We start from the raw sequence: 23,455 nt of genomic DNA, 5'->3' as shown, positions 1-23,455 counted from the left end.
ATAACAATAACTACAACAATGAAAACAATAAGAGCAACAAAAGGGAAAATAAATAAATAAAATATAGGAAGCCGGGCGGTAGCACAGTGGGTTAAGTGTACATGGTGTGAAACACAAGGACTGGGAGTAAGGATCTCAGTTCGAGTCCCCAGCTCCCCACACCTGCAGGGGAGTCGCTTTACAGGCAGTGAAGCAGGTCTGCAGGTGTCTATCTTTCTCTCCTCCTCTCTGTCTTCCCCTCCTCTCTCCATTTCACTGTCCTATCCAACAATGACAACATCAATAACAACAACAATAATAACTACAACAATAGAACAACAAGGGCCACAAAGGGAAAAAATATTAAGAAAAAATTTCCTTTAAAAAATAAATAAAATATAAAACACACACATACACACAAAAGAGCATCTCATACACACAAAAAAACTTTTCTCATTATAAGCATTATATCCTTTAAAGAGATTATTTAGATTAAAAGGAGATATCATAGTGGTTATAAATAAGATCTTCATGATTGAGGCTCTAAAGTCCTGCACCACCCTAAGCCAGAGCTAAGTGGTGCTCTAGTTAAAAGAGAGGGAGTGAGGGGGCCGGGGGGGGGGGGCGAGTGGGGGAGTCACAGATTACTTACAAGTGGAGATGCTAAGTCAAAAGAAACTTTTAAGTTTTCCTAAGAAAGAACAATTAAGTAAACCTTTTACAAGATTCCCTGTCTCATATTGCTACTAGAATTACTTCTCAGGGGCCAGGCAATAGTGCACCTGGTTGATCACACATGCTATAATACAGAAAGAGCCAGGTTCAAATCCCTGGTCCCTCACCTACAGAAGAGAAAGCGTCACAAGAGATGAAGCAGTGCTGCAGGTATCTCTCTGTCTCTTCCTATTCCCCCTTCCCTCTTGATTTCTGTCTCTATACAATAAAATAAAAATAATAATTAAAAAAACTACTTCTCAAAACCAGACTTATTTCACATTGTTTCTCCAACCTTCTCTAATTTCTTAATATCTGATTTATTAAATAATGAATGAGAGAAAAGAGAGATACCTCAAACGCTGCCTCATCACCTGTGAAGTATCCCCCCTGCAGATGGGGACCAGGAGCTTGGACCTGGTTCTGTATCACTGTAACATGTGTACTCTACCAACTGCGCCACCACTTGGCCCCTCTCCAGTTTCTTAGCACCAAAAATTCTGAACCCCAACTCACTTCCATCAACACCCCTTATGGGTATTGTTGAGTGTGTACACATTACCATGTGCAAGGACTTGGGTTCAAGTCCCCAGTCCCCATATGCAGAGGGAAAGCTTCACAAGTGGTGAAGCAGGGCTACAGGTCTCTCTCTCTTATTCTCTCTCTATTTTTTTGTTTAACTTTTTTGTTTGTTTGCTTTCTTAAATTCTGTGTTAAGAGAATAAGCTCAGGGTCTCACAGATATGCTTTCCTACTGAGACATATCTTGGTCCGATTTTTGAATATTATTTATTTATTTTAGACCAGAGCACTGCTCAACTCTGACTTCTGGTGGAGCTGGGGACTGAACCTAATACCTTGGAGCCTCAAGCATATTTTTTTTGTGTGTGTAACAGTTATGCTATCTCCCAAGCCTCTATATTATTATTATTATTTACCCCCAGGGTTATCACTGGGGCTCATGCCTGCAATACAAATCCACTGCTCCTGGTGGCCATTTTTTCCATTTTATTGGATAACACAGGGAGAAACTGAGAGAGGGGGAGGGGGAGAGGGAGAGAGAAAGGTAAACACCTGTAAATCTGCTTCACTACTAGTGACCACTTGTGAAGATTCCCCCTGCAGGTGGGGAGCGGAGGCTTCAACCCGGATCCTTGTGTGGGTCCTTGCGTTTAGTACTATGTGTGCTTAACCAGGTACACCACTGCCCGGTCCCTATATTCCATTTTTATGAAAGTGAAAATTAATACAAAGCACGGCTCCATTAATTATCTATGGAGCTCAGACTTGTCTTTGCTGTGCTAATGTGGTGCCAGGGATCAAACCCAAGGACTCACACATAGCAGACTGAGTGACCTCACTCACTGGCTGGGCAGGATTTATTGGCTGCTAGGTCTTCATGCCTGCATGATTCCACTGCTCCTGGAAGATTAACTGTCCGTCCCCCTCACCCCACAAAGTGAAGGCAGAACAAGTTTGTGTGGGTTGTGAATGGGGTGGAGGAATGAAGCGACAGCACAGTTAAAAACCTGGAAGCTTCCCCTCTGCATGGTTCTCACACATGCTACAGTATATGCTGTACCAAATGACTTATCTCCCAGCCCTGGGTAGAATTTTTTTACTTTTGTTTGTATAGAAACAGAAAGTGATAGGGAATGGAGAAACAGAGAGGGAGAGAGAAGGGCGGGATAAATAACATGATGGTTATATAAAGAGGCTCTCATGCATGAGGCTCCAAAGCCCCAGGTTCAATTCCCCATACCACTATAAACCAGAACACTGCTCTGGATAAAATAAATAAGTAAATAAATAAATAAAAAGGGAGTTGGGCGGCAGCGCAGCGTTTAAGCACATGTGGTGCGAAGCACAAGGACCAGCATAAGGATCCCAGTTCGAGCCCCCAGCTCTCCACCTGTAAGGGAGTCGCTTCACAGGCGGTGAAGCAGATCTGCAAGTGTCTTTCTTTCTCTCCCCCTCTCTGTCTTCCCCTCCACTCTCCATTTCTCTCTGTCCTATCTAACAACGACAACATCAATAACAACAATAACCACAACAACAATAAAAAAAACAACAAGGGCAACAAAAGGAAAAATAAATTTAAAATATATATTAACAAAAAAAAAATCTTGGGGCCAGGCTGTGGTGCACCTGGTTAAGCACCCACATTACAATGCTCAAGGACCCAGATACAAGCCCCTGGTCCCCACCTACAGGGAAACTTTGTAAGTGGTGAAGCAGGGCTCTGTTTCTCTGTCTCTCCCTTTCCCTTCTCAATTTCTCTCTGTATCAAATAATATAAAATAAAATGAAAACATTAAAAAAAAAAAAAAAGCCCAAACAGACATGATGGGCCTAGACCTCGAATAGATCCTCTCTCCATTGTTACCAGTCATCTCCATCAGGAACAACACAATAGACCCCTTTGTGGGCCCCACAGGACCTTGCCCTCAATGTGGATCAACAGCAGTAGAGCATGTTCCATCCTCCAAAAAGAGGCTGGATAACATACTCTATCTACCACCTGTGGAAGATGGTTCCTGAAATTGGGGCAGCTTGGAATGTTCTTACACATGACCACAGAATGTGAGCTCAGATCTACAGGGATGCAGAGGTCACTTAGGCTCCTAAGCTGAATATGGGTCCCAGATCAGATCAAATGGATAAGACTTACATTCAACAATATTTATACACTTTTCCCTTATTTGGGAGCTACTCTCTCCCCTGATCCAACTTTCTAGCCCTTTATTTAGCCATGACATCATCTCCCCAGACAATAACTTGGGTCCACCTACATATCAGATGTCAGGCTCAGAAAAAAAAAAAAACTAGTATAGTCAAGGGCCCTTTGGAATATAACTAAAATAGGCCTACTATCTACAAAACGGAGACCCCCCCCAAATCTTCATCTGCACTAATCCAGTCTTTAGGTTCATGATTAGTCAACAATTTGTTTGGCTTTATATGTTAACTTTTTTTTCAGCCACCAAGTTCCAGATGCTACCATGATGCCAATTGGACTTCCCTGGGCAGACAACCCCACCAATGTGTCCTAGAGCCCCGCTTCCCCAGAGCCCTGCTCCACTAGGGAAAGAGAAAGGCAGGCTGGGAGTGTGGATTGACCTGTCAATGCCCATGTTCAGCAGGGAAACAATTAAAGAAGCCAGACCTTCCACCTTCTGCACCCCATAATGACCCTGGGTCCATGATCCCAGAAGGATAAGGAGGGAGCTGGGTGGTAACACACCTGGTTAAGCGCACATGTTACAATGTGCAAGGACCTGGGTTCGAGCCCCCAGTCCCCACCTGCAGGGGGAAAGCTTCACAAGTGCTACAGGTGTGTCTCTGTCTCTCACCCTCTCTCTCCCTCCCTTCCCTCTTGATTTCTGACTCTCTATCCAATCAATAAATAAAGATAATAATAATAATAAAAGGATAAGGGATAGGAAAGCTATCAGGGGATAGGATGGAATACAGAGTTCTGGTGGTGGGGATTGTGTGGAGTTGTACCCCTCTTATCCTATGGTTTTTGTCACTGTTGCCTCTTTATAAATAAAAATTAAAAATAGGGAGTCGGGAGTTGGGCAGTAGCACAGTGGGCTAAGTGCAGGTGGCACAAAGCACAAGGACCGGCATAAGGATCCCGGTTCGAGCCCCCGGCTCCCCACCTGCAGGGGAGTCTCTTCACAGGCGGTGAAGCAGGTCTGCAGGTGTCTTTCTTTCTCTCCCCCTCTCTGTCTTCCCCTCCTCTCACCATTTCTCTCTGTCCTATCCAACAATGATGACAACAATAATAACTACAACAAGGGCAATAAAAGGGAATAAATAAAATAAATATTTAAAAAAAAAAATAGGGAGTCAGGGAGTCGGGCTGTAGTGCAGCGGGCTAAGCGCAGGTGGCGCAAAGCACAAGGACCGGCATAAGGATCCCGGTTCAAACCCTGGCTCCCCACCTGCAGAGTAGTCGCTTCACAGGCGGTGAAGCAGGTCTGCAGGTGTCTATCTTTCTCTCCTCCTCTCTGTCTTCCCCTCCCTCTCTCCATTTCTCTCTGTCCTATCCAATAATGACAACAACAATAATAACTACAACAATAAAACAACAAGGGCAACAAAAGGGAATAAATAAAATAAAATAAATATAAAAAAATTATTAAAAAAAAAAAAAGGGAGTCAGGCGGTAGCACAGGGGTTTAAGCGCACATGGTGCAAAGTGCAAGGACTGGCTTAAGGATCCCAGGTCGAGCTTGCAGGGGAGTCGCTTCAAAGGCGGTGAAGCAGGTCTGCAGGAGTCTATCTTTCTCTCCCCCTCTGTTTTCCCTCCTCTTTCCATTTCTCTCTGCCCTATCCAACAACAATGATATCAATAACAACAACTACTACAACAATAAAAAAAAACAAGGGCAACAAAAGGGAAAATAAATAAATAATTTTTAAAAATTAAAATTAGGGGCCAGGTGGTGGCGCACCTGGTTAAGCACACACATTACAATGCTCAAAGACCCAGGTTCAAACCCCTGGTCCCCACCTGCAAAGGGAAAGCTTCATGAGTGGTAAAGTAGGGCTGCAGGTGTCTCTCTGTCTCTTTCCCTGTCTCCTCCTCTCCTTTCAATTTCTCTTTGTCTCTATCCAATATTAAATAAATAATAAAAAAAAAAGAAAAAAGGAACAGAAAAAAAATTTTTAAAGAGAGGGAAAGGGGGAGAGAAAGAGGAGAGACACCTGCAGCACTGCTTCACCACCCTGCAGGTGGGGACAGGGGGCTTGAACACAGGCACCTGCACATAGCAATGTGTGCACTTCACCCAGTGTGCTTCTGCCTGGTCTCTCTTTTTAATTAATTAATTAATTATAATTAATTATTATTATTTACCAGAGCACTGCTTCTCTCTAGTTTATGGTGGTACTGGGGATTGAACCTGTGGCATTGAACATAACCATGATTCTATCTTCCCAGCCCAGAATAATCATTTTTTTTAATTATTATTTATTTATTTCCCTTTTGTTGACCTTTTTTACTGTTTTGTAGTTATTGTTGTTATTAGTGCTGTTGTCGCCGTTAGATAGGACAGAGAGAAATGGAGAGAGGAGAGGAAGACAGTGAGGGTGAGAGAAAGATAGACATCTGCAGACCTGCTTCACCACCTGAGAAGCGACTCCCCTGCCGGTGAGGATCCGGAGGCTTGAACCGGGATCCCTACGCCGGCCCTTGTGCTGCATGCGCTTAAACCGCTGCGCTACCGCCCGACTCCCCAGAATAATCAATCTTAACAGAAACTGCAATTACTTTTTTTTACTTTTATGAAGAGTTACAGCAACTTATATCACATTAGTTATGCCAGAAAGTTGTGATTTCATCTTTATCTGTGACCTCACCACTTTAAAAAAATACACTGCAAAGAAAGGACAACAGTGGTTCAGGAGGTGACACAGCAGATAAAGTGTTAAATCTGTAAGCATGAGGTCCAGAGTTTGAACATCTGAGTGATGCTGATTCTTTCTTATTAAAATACATAAATAAAAAGAAAGAAATGAAAAAGGATATCTTCCTGGCAATCAGGAGCTTTACACCTGTTATAGTGGGAAAAATACACAGAAAATTCAGAAAGCCAGGTGACTTGACAGCCTTAAGGTCTTATCCTACTTACCCTAATAGCTACCTCCTGCTTTGGTGTTTTGGTTTGTTTTTAGATACAGACAGAGAAAGCAGAGAGGCAGAGAGATAATGAAAAAGACACGGTGGGCAAATTTCCCTCAATGTAGTGGGGGCCAGGCTTGAGCCTGGCTTGCAAACATGGCAAAGCAGCACACTATCCAATTGAGCTATTTCTCTGACCCCCTTCTGCTTTTTTTCTTTCTTCTTCATCTTTTTTTGTTTTGTTTTTGGCCCCCTCTTGTTTATAAAGAAAGACACAAAATAGAAGTTTCAAGCCCCTCTTCCTACCTGTGTAAATATTCCCTAAAACAAAGGTACAAGGAAGTAGGTCTGAACATTGTTTCTGCCTCTGGACTATTTCCCTCCTTGCAAAAATTAGTTTGCCAGTATATATATATATCATATATATATTTGGTACCACATTTTGAAAATATAATTAAGAAGTTATATTCCTAAGTAAGTATGAAAATATAATTAATCATGGGGCCAGGCACTGGCACACCTGATTAAGCAAACACATTACAGTGCACAAGGACCCACCTGCAGGGGAAAGCTTCACAAGTGGTCTAGCAGGTCTGCAGCTATCTCTGTCTCCCTACCTCTCTCCTTCCCTCTCAGTTTGTCTCTATCAATATGAGTAAATAAAAATCTAAATATATATATATAATAAATTAATCACTATCATATATTTTTAAAACACTATATTACTTCTTTTTTAAAATTATAACCAGAGCACTGCTCAGCTCTGTCTTATAATGGTGCAGCAGATTGAACCTGGAACTTTGGAGCTTCAGGCATGAGACTCTCTTTGCATAACCATTACAATATCTACCCTTCTCTGACTCTATATTACTTTTTTTTTTTTTTGCCTCCAGGGTTATTGCTGGGGTTCGGTGCCTGAACCACGAATCCACTGCTCCTGGAGAATATTTTTTCCCTCTTGCTGCCCTCGTTGTTTAACATTGTGGATATTATTGATATTATTATTTGATAGGACAGAGAAATGGACAGGAGGGGAAGACACAGAGGAGGAGAGAAAGACAGACACCTGCAGACCTGCTTCAGCACTTGTGAAGTGACCCCCTGCAGATGAGGAGCTGGGGGCTCAAACCGGGATCCTTACGCCAGTCTTTGCACTTTGTACCATGTGCACTTAACCTGTTGTGCTACCGCCCGAGCCCCTCTATATTATTTTTAAAAAATATTTATTTATTGGATATAGACAGAGAAATTGATAGAGAAATGATTGAGAAAGAGACACCTGCAGCACTACATTACTACTCGTGAAACTTCTCTCTGGACATCAGGGGCTTAAACCAGGGGGGTTGGAAATTGCAACATATTTGCACTACCAGGTGCCCCACTGCCTGAACCCCCAACCCTATTTCTTAACACCCTTCTAAGACAGTGTATAATAAGACTAGTCTAAATGTTTAAGGGATAAATAAACCATACACAATAAAAGAACTTGGTTGAATTTGATATTTGGCCATAATATCAACTCTTAGCTTGTCCGGATAATGAAATCATCAACAGAATATAAAAATTTTTTCAAGGGGCCAGGTGGTGGCACACCTGGTTGAATGCACATGTTATAGTTTGCAAGGACCCAGGTTCGAGCCCCTAGTTCCCACCTGCAAGTGATGAAGCAGGACTGCAAGTGTCTCTCTCCCTATCATCTCCTTCCTTCTTGATTTCTGGCTGTCTCTATCAAGTAAATGAAAATAATAATAATAATAATAATAATAAACTTTTCAAGAAAAAAAAAATAACAAAAAATTGATTTTGACCCAGAGAGGGGACTCACCAGATAGGATGTCTACCCTGCCATGCATACAACCCAGAGTTAAGTTCCAGTACCATATCATATAGAACTATGGTGTCTCTTCCTCTCTCTGTTTCTATCTCTCTTTGATTGAAAAGGTAACCAGGAGCAGTGAATTAACACATGCATGAGGCCCTAGTAACATGTGTGTGAGTGTGTGTGCACATATAGATACACATATAGACACAAACACACATGAAAATGAAAACTATTTCTTGTAATGTTTAAAAATCAGGAAAAGCCATAAAGCATAGTCAAACAATCTCTAAACATAAAACTATCAAAAAAAAAAAAAAAAGCCAACAACTTCTCACCAGATACTTCATCTTTTTTTCTCTTCTTTGATTTAGAGGCAGAAGACTCACAAGTCGACACTGTTGATTCTGAATGGCAGTCTAACTGAGGCACAACAATCTCTTTAAGACCTAAAATATAACAGATTTTTAAATTATTGATTCTATCCAAGAATAAGCATGGCTCCTACCTAAGCAAAAGTTAATTTTAAAAAGTCAAACACAAACAAAATTATGAAGTGACTGCTTTGAAGTAAGTTCCAAAACATGTTTTTCTCTACTACTGACAGAAGACTCAACTGCCATGTAACGCCAATGTAAAGCTCAAATGTTGGAAGCTTTTATCTGTCGGGGAAATTGTGAGGAGCCTCACAAAGCATTAAGCCAGCTCCCCCTGCTCCACCCTGCATTCCTGATACTATGGCCTATCTACATAATCATTGCTTTGCCTGAAAGATCCCCTCCCATTCCATTCCTTTGATCTATCTTCTTTCTACCCTCAAGACCCTCCCTGCCTGCAGGGTATCATTAATCCTACCAGTTAAAACCCTCACAACAGTTGCTAAGGAAGTTTCTACCTTCCCAGCCCCTTTTGCCTTTTCCACCCCTTTCCAACAACTACTACAACAATAAAACAAGGGCAACAAAAGGGAATTAATCAATTAATTAATTTTTAAAAAGAACAAATGTTTTTCATTTGAGTTATCTAGCAACTGCTTCTGAAGCTTGCTAGAAAGGATAATCTCCAAATGCCATCCATAATCTTTCATTGCCTTTTCAGAAAAACAGTAACAGTGTCAACCATACCACCTACCGCTAGAATCAAAATTTAGGAAGTCTGAGAATTCCTGAGCCAATGTCTCATCACTGGCGAAGGCACAGATGCAAGCAAAGAAATGAATGCATCTCTGGGCGGCCTCATTGTTGGAGGCATTCGACTTATGTGATTTCAGAGTCTGGCAGGAGCAGAAGAAGCGGCGCTCAGACAAGCTCTTGGCGCTGATTTTCTGCACAAAGGATGTATGCAAATATCCCAAACTATGCTTCTGGCTTGTCTTGCATTTCACCACCAAAATGTTTTTAGTGATTCTCTGTACCAAAGGACCTGTGGGTTCCGTGGCCAACTGCCAGATGGTTTGCTTGGTTTCTGGGGAGGCCTGCATTGCATTCAGGACCGAGCTCTTTAAGGTCAGAGGGGTGGCCTCTGCTTGGCAGTTCACTGCCAGCTTGATGTGCTGGCACTGGTTTTCCACAACACCCTGGGTGGCCGCTTTCAGACATGAGGGGACATAACACCGTCCAGAACTTAGCTGAGTGATGATGGTGCCATCCACAGTCTGGATTGTTGTCTCTGAAACACCTAATTCCACAAAGCATCTGTAATCAGGGCCCCGATCTCTTTGCCGTACTGAGTAAACCTGCAGATCAGAACCTGTGATGATTTTGACAGCTTCAATACTAGGTTGCTTCCGTGCACCATAACGGAATATGGTTCCACATGTTTTATTCTTACAGCTGAGTCCCCGGGTCCCATTGTATGTGCCACATCGGGGACACTTTCTGATTCCCCTTAGTGTGGCTTTCCCCAGATCAGATAAGAAAGCTGGGACTTTAGTCCTCAGGGAGGTTGGTTCCATTTTCAAGGGTCCTAGAAAACGCAATAAGCTCATTAGTATCAATATACATGTCCGCATATGCACAGTTAAGTCACATACCACATTCAAGTATACAGAGTGGAGGGTAAAGAAGTTAAGGGGAGGCGGGGTGGTGGCACACTTGGTTGAGTGCACATACTGCAGTGGGCAAGGAGCCAGGTTCAAGCCCCTGGTGCTCTCCTTTTCTCTCTCTCTTTTTAATTTTGATCTTCATTATTGGATAGAGAACAGAGAAATTGAGAAGGGTAGAGATACAGAAAGGGAGAGAGACAGAAAGACACCTGCAGCCCTGCTTTCACACTTGTGAAGCTTTCCCACTGCAGGACTAGGACCTTGAAACTGGGTCCTTGGGAGTCAGGCAGTAACACAGCGGGTTAAGCGCAGGTGGCGCAAAGTGCAAGGACCCGAGTAAGGATCCCGGTTCAAGCCAATGGCTCCCTACCTTCAGGGGAGTCACTTCGCAAGTGGTGAAGCAGGTCTGCAGATGTCTCTCTTTCTTTCCCCCGCTCTGTCTTCCCCTCCTCTCTCCTTTTCTCTCTGTCCTATCCAACAACGATGACATCAATAACAAAATAATAAATACAACAATAAAACAGCAAGGGCAACAAAAGGGGGAAAAATAGCCTCGAGGAACAGTGGATTCATGGTGAAGGCACCAAGCTCCAGCAACAACAATGGAGGCAAAATAAAATAAAATCAAAAGAGGTCACATAGGCTCCTAAGCTGAATATGGGCCCCGGATCAGATCAAATCGATGGGGTTTACAGTCAACACCGTTTACACACCTTTCCCATATTTGGGAGCTACTCTCTTCCCTGATCCAGCTTTCTAGCCCTTTTTCCAGCCATGATATCATCTCTCCAGACAATAACATGGGTCCACCTGCACATCAGAGGTCAGGCTCAGAAAAAAAAAAACCCACCAGTATAGTCATGGGCCCTTTGGAATATAACTAAAATAGGCCTACTAACTATCTACAAAATGGAGACCTCCAAATCTTCATCTGCACTAATCCAGCCTTTAGGTTCATGATTAGTCAACAATTTGTTCTGCTTTCAGTCTTAACTCTTTTTTAGCCACCACGTTCCAAATGCTATCATGATGCCCACTGGACTTCCCTGGACAGATGGTCCCACCAATGCATCCTGGAGCCCTGCTTCCCCAGAGCCCTGCTCCACTAGGGAAAGAGAGAGACAGGCTTGGTGACCATCTTTTTAAAATTTTTTTATTGGATAGGACAGAGAGAAATTCAAAGAGGAAGGGGAGATACAGAGGGAGAGAAAAAGGGGCCAGGTGGTGGCGCACCTGGTTAAGCACTCACATTAGAGTGTGCAAGGACCCAGGTTCAAGTCCCCATTTCCCACCTGCAGGGGGAAAGCTTCACAAGTGGCGAAGCAGGGCTGCAGGTGTCTCTCTGTCTCTCTCCTTCCCTATCTTCTCCACCCCTCTTGATTTCTGGCTTTCTCTATCCAATAAAGATAATACAAAAAAATTAAAAATAAATAAGTAAATAAAAACAGAGGGAGAAAGACACCTGCAGATCTGCTTTGCTGCTTCTAAAGCATACCCCCTGCAGGTGGAGGTCAGAGGCTTGAACCAGGATCTTTGTTCAGGTGCTTGTGCTTAGTACTATGTGCGCTTAAGCAGGTGTACCACCACCTGGCCTCTGATAACATGCTTTTTTTTTTTAAAGATTTTATTTATTTATTAATGAGAAAGATAGGAGAGAAAAAGAACCAGATATCACTCTGGCACATGTGCTAAAGGGGATTGAACTCAGGACCTCATGCTTGAGAGTCCAAAGCTTCTATCACTGCACCACCTCCGGGACCATGATAACATGCTTTTTTACCATGTGTGCAACCCAGGTTCAAGCTTGGTCCTAACTGCATTGAAAGAAACTTCAGTGCTATGAACTTTTACTTTCTCTCTGCCTGTCTGGGGAAAAAAAGGCAAAAACACTACTGCTGGCACCTGAGGAGCTCCATGCATAGTGAAGCAGTGCTGTGGTGAACCCTTCTTTCTGTTTCTCACTCTCTTTAAAGTAATGAAAGAACTGGTTCAGGGAGTTCGCTCAGTGGTGGTACATGTATGGGCCCTAGCAAATTAAAAACAAACAAAAAACAGACTATCCACTACTTTCAAACTGTATCTGCAAAAAACTTATCAGGGGAGGAAGGAGGCTGAAAAGGTGAAGGCAGCCAGTGATTGTGGTGTAGGGATATTAGCACTTCAGGGGGCCAGTTGGTGTCACACCTGGTTGAGCACACACATCATAGTGCACAAGGACCCTGGTTCAAGCCCTTGGTCCCACCTGCAGGGGGGAAGCTTCATGAGTGGTGAAGCAGTCTTTTTTTTTTTTTGCCTGCAGGGTTATCACTGGAGCTTGGTGCCTGCACCACATATCCACTGCTCCTGGAGGCCATTTTCCCCAGTTTGTTGCCCTTGTTAGCGTGATTATTATTGTTGGATAGGACAGAGAGAAGGGAATACAGAGAGGGGGGGAGAAAGACACCTGCAGACCTGCTTCACCTCTTGTGAATCGACTCCCCTTCAGGTGGGGAGCCGGGGCTCGAACCGGGATCATTACTCGGGTCCTTGAGCTTTGTGCCACATGTGCTACCACCAGACTCCCATGAGAATCATTTTGCATCACTATCATGCTGTCTCCCACACCCTGGGTTATTATTATCATTCAACAGATTCATTTAAGGGGAGAAATAGGTCAAAGTAGTTATGTTTTCTTTTTAAATATACTGTATTTACCAGAGCACTACTCATCTCTGGCTGATGGTGGTGTGGGAGAACTGAACCTGGGGCTTTGGAACCTCAGGCATGAGTCTCTTAGCATAACTATTATGCTATCTACCCCTACCTTAGACTAGTGAAATTAATCTTTACATACACGTTTAATTTGAGTAAAAATTAGAAAGTAAGAAAGGTAAGATGTTTCTCCTTCCACTATTTCTCATAAAACTCAGTGTACTCCTACCTGTATCAGCTGCCACAGCATGTCCAAAACAGTATAATCTGAACATGTAAAATCTAAAAGATATTTCATTAGTTTGTGATGATCACAGATGACAGGCGAAGGCATACTCATTTGCGAAGTAAATGATACTCCTTAACTTCGTGTCTGTTGAAGTTTGAACTCTATGGTGTAACAATGCAGACATTCTGCTACCTCCTGGGCCAACCAATGGTAAAGCTCCGGCTCAACATTCCATAGTGGAAGAAGATTCCCACTGCCCTCAGTGAAGATCTTGCAGTCTATAAGTAAAGCAAGAGAAAAAAAAAATTAAACTTATGCAAAGTTTGGATAATCGGAAACTCTTAGAAACCAGAAAGATTGGGGGTGGCGCCAAGAAACCAGAAAGATTAAAGGTCAGGGAAATTGCTCAGTATTAGAGCACAGGACTTGAATTCATGAGGTTCCAGCTTCAATCCCAGGCACTGAGATGTGCAACAGTGATACTTTGATTCTTCTCTCCCCCCTTTTATTTATTTATTTTTTTTCTCTCCCCCCTTTTTAAGAAATCAGAATAGGGCGGTCCAGGAGGTGGCACAGTGGATAACACATTGGACTCTTTTATTTTTTAATATTTATTTTGCCTTTTGTTGCCGTTGTTTTTTTATTGTTGTTATAGTTATTATTGTTGTTGTTATTGATGTCGTCATTGTTAGACAAGCAGAGAGAAATGGAGAGAGGAGGGGAAGACAGAGGGGGAGAGAAAGACAGACACCTGCAGATCTGCTTCACTACTGTGAAGTGACTCCCCTGCAGGTGGGGATCCAGGGGCTCGAACCAGGATGCTTATGCTGGTCCTTATGCTTTGCACCACGTGCGCTTAACCCACTGTGCTACCACCCGACTCCCAGACATTGGACTCTTAAGCATGAGGTCCTGAGTTCAATCCCCAGCAGCACATGTACCAGAGTGACTGGTTCTTTCATGTTCTCCTCATATCTTTCTTTTTTAAAAAAAGATTTAATTTATTTATGAGAAAGATAGGAGGAAAGAGAAAGAACCAGACATCACTCTGGCACATATGCTGCCAGGTATCGAACTCAGGACCTCATGCTTGAGAATCCAATGCTTTATCACTGCGCCACCTCCCAGACCACCATATCTTTCTTTCTTTCTTTTTTTTATTTTTTAACTTAAAAAAAAATTATTGGAGTAGGGCACCAAAGTAAAAACCCTGGGTTGAGTGTGAAGGTGGATGTTCAGCTTCATGGGAGGGGGGAGGATGGGGGGATGGATGGGACACAGTCTTTTGGTGGTGGGAATGTTGTTTATGTACACTCCTATCAATTTGTAGTCAGATTAATTACTTTCTAATTAATGAGAGGGGAAAAATTGATTGTCTCAAACTTTTAAAATCACAGACTGAGTCTTTTTAATACATAGGCTGAGTCTTTGATATGTTGACTCTGTTAAAAGCTTAGACCAAGAAGAACAGAAGCAACTGGCAGCACAGATTTATACAAATAATGTCAAAGGACATAAATTACAGTGGTGTTGTGTATGATACAGCAAATCCTAACAAAGGAATATTTATTTCAAAGTTAACCCAATTTCCAAATAATGTGATTATAGCAATAACTATCTATTGTCTTCTTAAATCCTAAAACAGCAGGAACCTCCCGCTTCCTCTATGAAGACTATATTTCCCCCAGTACTGGAACCTCTAGGGTGGGGCTCACTTTCCTGCATGCAAGGCCCCACTTATGGCAAAGAAGTACTATGATGAGAGTCAGGTGGTTAAGCGCAGGTGACACTAAGCGCAAAGACCGGCTTGAGGATCCTGGTTTAAGCCCTGGCTCCCCACCTGCAGGGGAGTCACTTCACAAACGCTGAAGCAAGTCTGCGGGTGTCTTTCTCTCCCCCTCTCTGTCTTCCCCTCCTCTCTTCATTTCTCTCTGTCCTATCCAAAAACAACAACAAAAATAACTATAACATTAAAAAAAAAAGGGAGGGGGTCGGGCGGTAGCGCATCTGGTTAGGTTAAGCGCACATGGCGCAAAGCACAAGGACTGGCATAAGGATCCTGGTTCAAGCCCCTGGCTCCCCACCTGCAGGGTAGCCGCTTCATAGGTGGTGAAGCAAGTCTGCATGTGTCTTTCTCTCCCCGTCTCTGTCTTCCCCTCCTCTCTCCATTTCTCTGTCCTATCCAACAACGAATGACATCAACAACAATAATAATAACCACAACAAGGCTACAACAAGAGCAACAAAAAGGGGGAAAAAATGGCCTCCAGGAGCAGTGGATTCATGGTGCAGGCACTGAGCCCCAGCAATAACCCTGGAGGCAAAAAAAGGGGGGGGGCAACAAACGGAAATAATTAAAAATAGATTTTAAAAATGAAGTACTATGATGTCTCTCTCTCTGACTCTATTTCCCTCTCTGTCTTTAGATCTCTGAAGTAAAAAAGAATGAAAAATAGGGTGGGGGTAGATAGCATAGTGGTTAAGTAAAGAGACTCTCATGCCTGAAGCTCCAAAGTCCCAGGTTCAATCCCCCGTACCACCATAAGCCAGAGCTGAGCAGTGCTCTGGTTTTTCTCTCTCAGTCTTTCTGTCTTTTGCATCTCTCTCAAAAATAAAATAAATAAAATATTTAAAAAATATACTTAAAAAAAAAGTATTGGGTAGGGAAGACAGCATAATGGCGTGCAAAAGAATTTCATGCCAAAGGATTGAAAGAGAGAGAAAAGAAAACAGTGGTATGTAAAATAGTTGGTGAACTGTTACCATGAAATGTATTTATGAGAATGAAGTGAAACTGGAATCCTAGATGGTTGGTAGAAGCGTAAACTACAGCATCTTCTTCAAAGAGGTATAAATAAAATAAATGTAAATCTACATTTAAGATATTATGGTTACATTTTTTATGGCAGAGAGATAGACACAGTGAAAGACCACAGCACCAAAGCTTCCTTCAATGTGCTGGGGGATGGGCTTGAATCTGAGTTGTACACATGGCAAAGCAGTATGCTAGTCCAGTGAAGTATGTATAAAGGTATGCAATCAAAAGTTGTTCATCTATATTGGAAAAGAATAGAAAAAATCCACATTACCTGGGGCCTAGTCAGGGAGTTCTGGGATTCCCACACAGACATGATGGGCCTAGACCTCTAACAGATCCCTCTCTCCAGTGCCACCGGTCATCTCCATCAGGAACAACATAATGGACCCCTCTTGGACCCCTACAGAACCTTCCCCTCAATGTGGATCAACAATGGTAGGGGCTGTTCCTTTCTCCAAAGGGAAGTTGGGCAATATACTCTTGTCCTATGGTCTTGTCAATATTTCCATTTTATAAATAAATTTTTAAAAATGTTAAAAAAAAAAAAAAAAAAAGACTAGAGGACAGAGGGTAGATAGCATAATGGTTATGCAAACAGACTCTCATGCCTGAGGCTCCAAAGTCTCAGGTTTAATCTCCCATACCACCATAAGCCAGAGCTGTTTAAAAAAAAAAAAAAGAAAGAAAAAAGAATACAAAAAGTGTAAGAGTTGAACAAACAATTATAGTATAACACAATATATCACCATAAAGCCATTAAAAAGAATGAGGTGCGTAAGATAGCATAATGGTTATGCAAAGAGATTCTCATGTATGAGGTTCCAAAGTTCCATGTTCAATCCCCTGCACCACCATGAGCCAGAGCAAAGCAGTGCTCTGGCAGATGAAGAAAAAAAAGAATGAGATAGGGAAGTGAAGAGACAGCTCACTTGGTAGAGTGCATACTTCACCGTGCATGATCCCTCAGGTTCAACACCCACCCATCCCATGGGAGCCCTAAGCAAAGGGGAAGCTTCACCAGTGACGGAGCAGCGCTATGGTATTTTTCTTTTTGGTCTTCTCTCCCTGTTTCTCACCCTCTACAAGGGAAAGAAAAAAAAGTCACTGGGAATACTGAAGCTCTGGAAGCAAAAAAAAAAAAAACAAAAAACCAATCAGACAGAGCAGAAAAATAGTTCAGTAAATTAAAAGCACAGAACTTTCATGCCTGAGGGCACAGGTTGCACAGGCTTAATCCCTGGGCATTCATATGTCAGAACAGAGTGGTGTTTTGATGTCTCTCTCTTATAAATAAACAATGTGACAGGGCAAGTGGTGCACAGGACAGGGTGCACAATACCATGCACAGGGACCCAGGTTCAAGCCCCAAGTCTGCACATACAAAAGTCATGGAACAGTGCTACAATACCTTTCTACCTCTCCCCACCCCCACCCCTCCCCCCGCCCCTTGCTCCTCTATTTCTCTGCTTCTATCAGAAAAATAGGGAAAGGAAGGAGAGAGAGAAAAAAAGGATGCTAGGAGCAGTAGGCACCAAACCCCTGGTAGTAAAGAAGAAAAAAAAGAATGGGATATATATGACTTTATAAGGGACAGTAAGGGGCCAGGTGATGTCACACCTGGTTGAGTGCACATGATAGGTGCACAAGGACCCAGGTTTGAGCCCCCAGTCCCCACCTACAGGGGGAATGCTTTGTAAGAGGTGAAGCAGGGCTGCAGGTGTCTGTCTCTCCTTCTCTATCAACCCCTTCCCTCTCGATTTCTGGCTGTCTCTATCCAGTAAATAAAGATAATAAAAAAAAAAAAATTAAGGGACAGTAGTATCAAGATATATTACAAAGTAGGGCTGGAAAGATAGCATATTGGCTTTTTTAAATATTAATTTCATTATTATTATTCCTCCAGGGTTATCACTGGGGCTCAGTGCCTGTACCACGAATCCACTGCTCCTAGTGGCCTTTTTTTTTTTTTCTGTTTTATTGGATAGAGAAAAATTGAGAGGGGAGAGGAAGATAGAGGAGAAAGACACCTGCAAAACTGCTTTACTGCTTGCGAAGCGACTCCCCTACAGGTGGAGGACTTGAACCAGGATCTTTGCAAGTGTCCTTGCACTCCGTACTATGTGTGCTTAACCTGTTGTGCCACCGTCCGACCCCCAGATTAATTTTATCTATTACATGAGTTTCACATAAAGCAGAGAGGAGAGACAAAGCTGAACAACACTACGGCATGTGTGGTACAAGCAATTTAAACAGGAACCTCAGGCATGAAAGTCCAAATGTTCTACCAGTTGTTCTATTGCCCCAGCCACAGCATAATAATTATTATTCTTTAAAAATATTTAGGGATTGGGTGGTGGCCTAGGTATTTTAGCACACATGTTACAATGCCCATGGACCCTGTTCCAGCCCCTGATCCCCGCCTGCAGGGGTAAAGCTTTGCAAGTGGTGAAGCACTGTTGCAGGTGTCTCTTTGTCTCCCTCGCTATGTATCTTCCCCTCCCCTCTCGACTTCTAGTTGTCTCTAATTTAAAATATATACTTATCGGGAGTCGAGCGGTAGCACAGCGGGTTAAGCGCACATGGCATGAAGCGCAAGGATGCGGAGTAAGGGTCCCGGTTGGAGCCCCCGGCTCCCCACCTGCAGGGGAGTCGCTTCACAGGTGGTGAAGCAGGTCTGCAGGTGTCTATTTTTCTCTCCCCTCTGACTTCCCTCCTCTCTCGATTTCTCTGTCCTATCCAACGACAGCAACAACAATAATAATAATCACAACAAAGATAAAACAACAAGGGTAACACAGGGGAAAAAAATGGCCTCTAGGAGCAATGGATTTGTGGTGCCAGCACCGAACCCCAGCAATAACCCTGGAGGCAAAAAAAAAAAAAAAACTTACCTATGTATAAAAGAGAGAACAAGGGAGTTGGGCGGTCGCGCAGTGGGTTAAGCGCAGGTGGCACAAAGTGCAAGGACCTGCGTTAAGGATCCTGGTTCAAGCCCCCGGCTCCCCACCTGCAGGGGAGTCGTTTCACAGGCGGTGAAGCAGGTCTGCAGGTGTCTATCTTTCTCTCCCCTTCTCTGTCTTCCCCTCCTCTCTCCATTTCTCTCCGTCCTATCCAACAACGATATCAGTAACTACAACAATAAAACAACAAGGGCAACAAAATAAATAAATAAATAAATAAATAAATAAAATACTAAAAAAAAAAAAAGAGAGAGAGAACCAGAGCATCACTCTGGCACATTTGATGCCAGGAACTGAACTTGAGACCTCATGCTTGAGAGTCCGAAACCTTATCCACCGACCAGGTGAAAGAGCATGATTCAAAAGGATTTCCATGTCTGAGGTTCCCATGTTCCAGGTTCAATTCCCAGCACTACTATCAGACAGAACTAATGAGTGCTCTGGTTAAAAAAAGAAAAAAAAAATATATATATATATATATGTAAAAAAAAAAAAGGTCTAGTATTTAATGAATGATATTCTTGGTTTGGAAAAAGGAAAAGACATACAAGGAACGTGAAAAGTAGAAAGTGGGAGATGTAACATTTTATTCTTGAACTATATGTGGTTTTGTTTGTTTGTTTGTTTTCCAGAACACTGTTCAGGTATGGTTTATAGTGTGGGGGATTGAACCTGGGACTTTGGAGTCTCAGACTTGAGAGTCTTTGTGCATAAAAGGTATGCTATCTCCTCCACCCTGTATTATATGAACTTTAGACTTGTATTACTATCATTTATTACAAATTCTATACTGAAAGCATAAAACAATCAAGAAGGATGACAGGTAAAGAACCTGTATTTTAATCTGCTTATATAGAACAATGTCTCCTTGGCAAGTTACGAGAACATTCATCAAGAGTGTAAAGGGACAGGTGCTCTCTGTGGAACTAACCATGAAGGCTCCTTAGATCTGGAGGTTTTTCATCCAGATGTCATTTGACTATGACTACAACGCCATCACGTGTGGTAGATACTGTTTATACTTGTGAAGCACAGTAAGTAAAGAGAAATGTTCACCACAGAAAGAACAAAACATTGACTGAGTGCACTCTGCATGACGACATCTCGCACACTTATTATTTGGGCATTGTTTTCTCATCACGATCCTGTGAAGTTGGTACTATTTACCCACCTTAGACATCATCAGCTCTTGGATAAAGAAACCACTTCAGAAAGCAGAGGTTTGCTAAATGCCTCACATCCACCACCGGCAAGGGACCTCACTTAAGTTTGAAATCGACTGAATTCCAAGCTACAAGGGGCGGGGCCTAAACTGCAACTAGAGAGCCCTGGTCTAGGGTGATTAATTATCCCTTCACTGCCTCAGAATAACGGCGAGACGGTGGGGCCCCCACAGGGCGCGTACCTACCACCCCGCTTCCGGGTCTCCACAGCCCGCAGACATACCGCAGGGCGACCTGCTTCCCGACATGCTCCCCGCGCAACCGCACACTTCCGGTCCTAAATATGGCCCAAGCAGAAACATCACCTGGTCTACACCCTGCTTCTTGGACATGTTCTCCAAAGCGATCTCCACTTCTATACAACTTGTGCCACTACCTCCCCCGTGCTAAGTCAACTCAGCCCCTTTACCTGCCTGGTGCCCCCCCGACTCTTCCCACGCATACACACACAGACACTGTCTCTCTCTCTCTCTCTCTCACACACACACACACACACACACACACACACACACACACACACACACACACAGCCACTGTAGGCTCTCACACACATACACACACAGCCACTATTGTCATACACACACACCCACTGTAGTCCCAAAGTCCAAAGCTGAAGACCACCCTCACCTCCTCTCTCTTCGCCTGCCACGGCCCTTTACAAACGGGCCCAAGCAGTTCGTTGTAACAATGATCGTTATTGGTCAGGGCTGTCCACGCGCGATGCTTACCCGCCCACTTTGACTCGCGTTGTCTGATGGGAGTTGTAGTTTCTTCTTTTTTGAAGGCTGCTATTTGAACATTAAAGCAAATATTCACAGTTCTTTTTTACCTAATACCAATAATTATCCACTAACTTTTCTCACCATTATGGTCCTCTACGAACACACTTCACATTAAATGTGGAGTTGGATGGGAGGCCAATACAATGTAGTGGAGAAAGAACAAGGAGTTTGGAGAAAGGCTGATGTGGTTGACTTCAGAATTGACTATTTACTGAACCCACTACTAGTGGAGTACGGTATGATGAAAAGGGAGGGGCGAATGGGTATGGGTAGATAGTATAATGGTTATGCAAAGAGACTCTAGTGCCTAAGGCTCCAAAGCCCCAAGTTAACCCCCACCCCATCACCACCAACACCATAAACCAGAGCTGAGCAGTGCTCTCCTTAAAAATAAATAAATACAGGTCCATAAAAGATGATGAATGACATAGTGGGGGTTGTATTTTTAAATGGGAATCTGGGGAATGTTATGCATGTACAAACTATTGTATTTACTGTTGAATGTAAAACATTAATTCCCCAATAAAGAAATAAATTATTTAAAATAAATAAATACGGGGGGAATAAATAAAATAATAAATAAACAAATAAATAAATAAATAAATAAATAAATAAATAAATAAATAAGAGGCCAGGCGGTAGCGCGGTGGGTTAAGTGCACGTTGTGTGAAGTGCAAGGACCAGCTCAAGGATTCCAGTTTGAGTCCTTGGCTCCCTACCTGCAGTGGTGTCACTTCACAAGCGGTGAAGCAGGTTTGCAGGTGTCCTTTTCTTCCCTTCTCTGTCTTCCCTTCCTCTCTCAATTTCTCTCTGTACTATCCCACAGCAACAAGGGCAACAAAAATGGGGGGGGGGGTGTCTCTTGGAGCAGTGGATACATAGTGCAGGCACTGAGTCACAGTGATAACCCTGGAGGCAATAAATAAGTAAATAGGGGCTGGGTGGTGGTGCACCTGGTTGAATGCACATGTTACAATGAGCAAAGACCCAGGTTCAAGATCCTGGTCGCCAAATGCAGGGAGAAGGCTTTAGGAGTGGTGAAGCAGTGTCTCTTTCCCTCTCTACCCCTTCTTCTCTTTTGGTATCTGGCTGTCTCTATCCAACATATAAATAAAGATAATTTTGGGGGGTCGGGCGGTGGCGCAGCGGTTAAGCGCATGTGGCGCAAAGCGCAGGGACCAGCGTAAGGATCCCGGTTCGAGCCCCCGGCTCCCCACCTGCAGGGGAGTCGCTTCACAGGCGGCGAAGCAGGTCTGCAGGTGTCTGTCTTTCTCTCCTCCTCTCTGTCTTCCCCATCTCTCTCCATTTCTCTCTGTCCTATCCAACAACGAACAACATTAACAACAATAATAACCACAACGAAGCTACAAGGGCAACAAAAGGGGGGAAAAAGATGGCCTCCAGGAGCGGTGGATTCATGGTGCAGGCACCGAGCCCAGCAATAACCCTGGAGGAGGAAAAAAAAATAATAATAAAAAAAAATAAAAGATAATTTTTAAAGAAAAGGGGGGGGACAAATGTGTGACTTCTGGGGAAGGCAAGAAAGGAAGGTGTGGGAGCCAGGTGGTGGCGCACCTGGTTAAGCGCACACATTACAGTGCACAAGAATCTGGGTTCAAGCCCCTGGTCCCTACCAGCAGGGGGAAAGACTCATGAGTGGTGAAGCAGGTCTGCAGGTGTCTTTCGGTCTCTCTCCCGCACTATTTCCCCTTCCATTCACAATGTCTCTCTGTCTCTATTCAAAATAAATATTTTTTAAAAATTTAAAAAAGAAAAGAAAGAAAGGTGTGTTAAATAACTAGGGGGTTCAGAGATGACAAGTTTCAGAAAACAAGCTGGGAGATACTGAAAGGCACCAAGGAGCCAGCACACAACCCTTTCTGAGGATGAAGAAAGTAGAGTAATACAAGAAGACTCCCATGCCTGAGGCTTCAAAGTCCCCAGCACTTCAAAATCCCCAGCACTTCCATAAAACATAACAAAGGGGGCCCATCAGTAGCACAGCAGGTTAAGTGCACATGGCTCTAAGAGCAGGGACTTTTGTAGGGGATCCAGGTTGAAGCCCCTGACTCCCCAACTCCAGGGGGGTCGCTTCACAAGTGGTGAAGCAGGTCTGCAGGTGTCTTTCTCTCCCCCTCTTTGTCTCCCCTCCTCTCTCGATTTCTCTCTGTCCAATAACAACGATAAACACAAGGGCAATAAAAAAGGGATGGAGGAGGCCACCTTCAGGAACAGTGGATTGATTCATAGTGCAGGCAAGGAGCCCCAGCAATCACCTTGGAAGCAAAAAAAAAAAAAAAAAAAAAAAGACATACAGAACTCAGGTTCAACAACATCTGTTGTGACTCCAACAGGAATTTGGGACAATTAGCATATGAATGACATCAGCCTGAGAGGAGCACACTCACAAGGGAATGTGGGTGCAGGGACCATATAAGCAAGGACTGGCAACAGGTCACTCTCTTGACTAGATTACCTTCCTTATGGCACTCTCCTGTTGGTGTAGCTCCAAACTGATCTCTTCACATGGTGGTATTTGGTAGCTTAATGTGGACTTTGGACTT

At 43.3% G+C, this 23,455-nt stretch overlaps 1 protein-coding gene across 4 annotated transcripts in view; it reads right to left on the bottom strand.

Annotated features, from left to right (window-relative positions):
* The window catches only part of C3H2orf42 (chromosome 3 C2orf42 homolog), a 41,475-nt gene extending 28,104 nt beyond the window's left edge, over window positions 1-13,371 (bottom strand). For all 4 annotated transcript variants that reach the window (XM_060187153.1, XM_060187155.1, XM_060187157.1 and 1 more), the window contains exons 1-3: window positions 13,109-13,371; window positions 9,276-10,109; window positions 8,483-8,593 (exon numbers count right to left, since the gene is read on the bottom strand). In XM_060187153.1, the coding sequence (XP_060043136.1) occupies window positions 8,483-8,593; window positions 9,276-10,109; window positions 13,109-13,154 (991 nt within the window). In that variant the 5' untranslated portion in view covers window positions 13,155-13,371. The remainder of the gene's footprint in view (window positions 1-8,482; window positions 8,594-9,275; window positions 10,110-13,108) is intronic.
* Between the last annotated feature and the right edge of the window lie 10,084 nt (window positions 13,372-23,455).

The sequence above is a fragment of the Erinaceus europaeus genome, chromosome 3 (genome assembly GCF_950295315.1).
Source record: "Erinaceus europaeus chromosome 3, mEriEur2.1, whole genome shotgun sequence".
Classification (NCBI taxonomy): domain Eukaryota; kingdom Metazoa; phylum Chordata; class Mammalia; order Eulipotyphla; family Erinaceidae; genus Erinaceus; species Erinaceus europaeus.
This window is presented reverse-complemented; position numbering and strand designations above follow the sequence as displayed.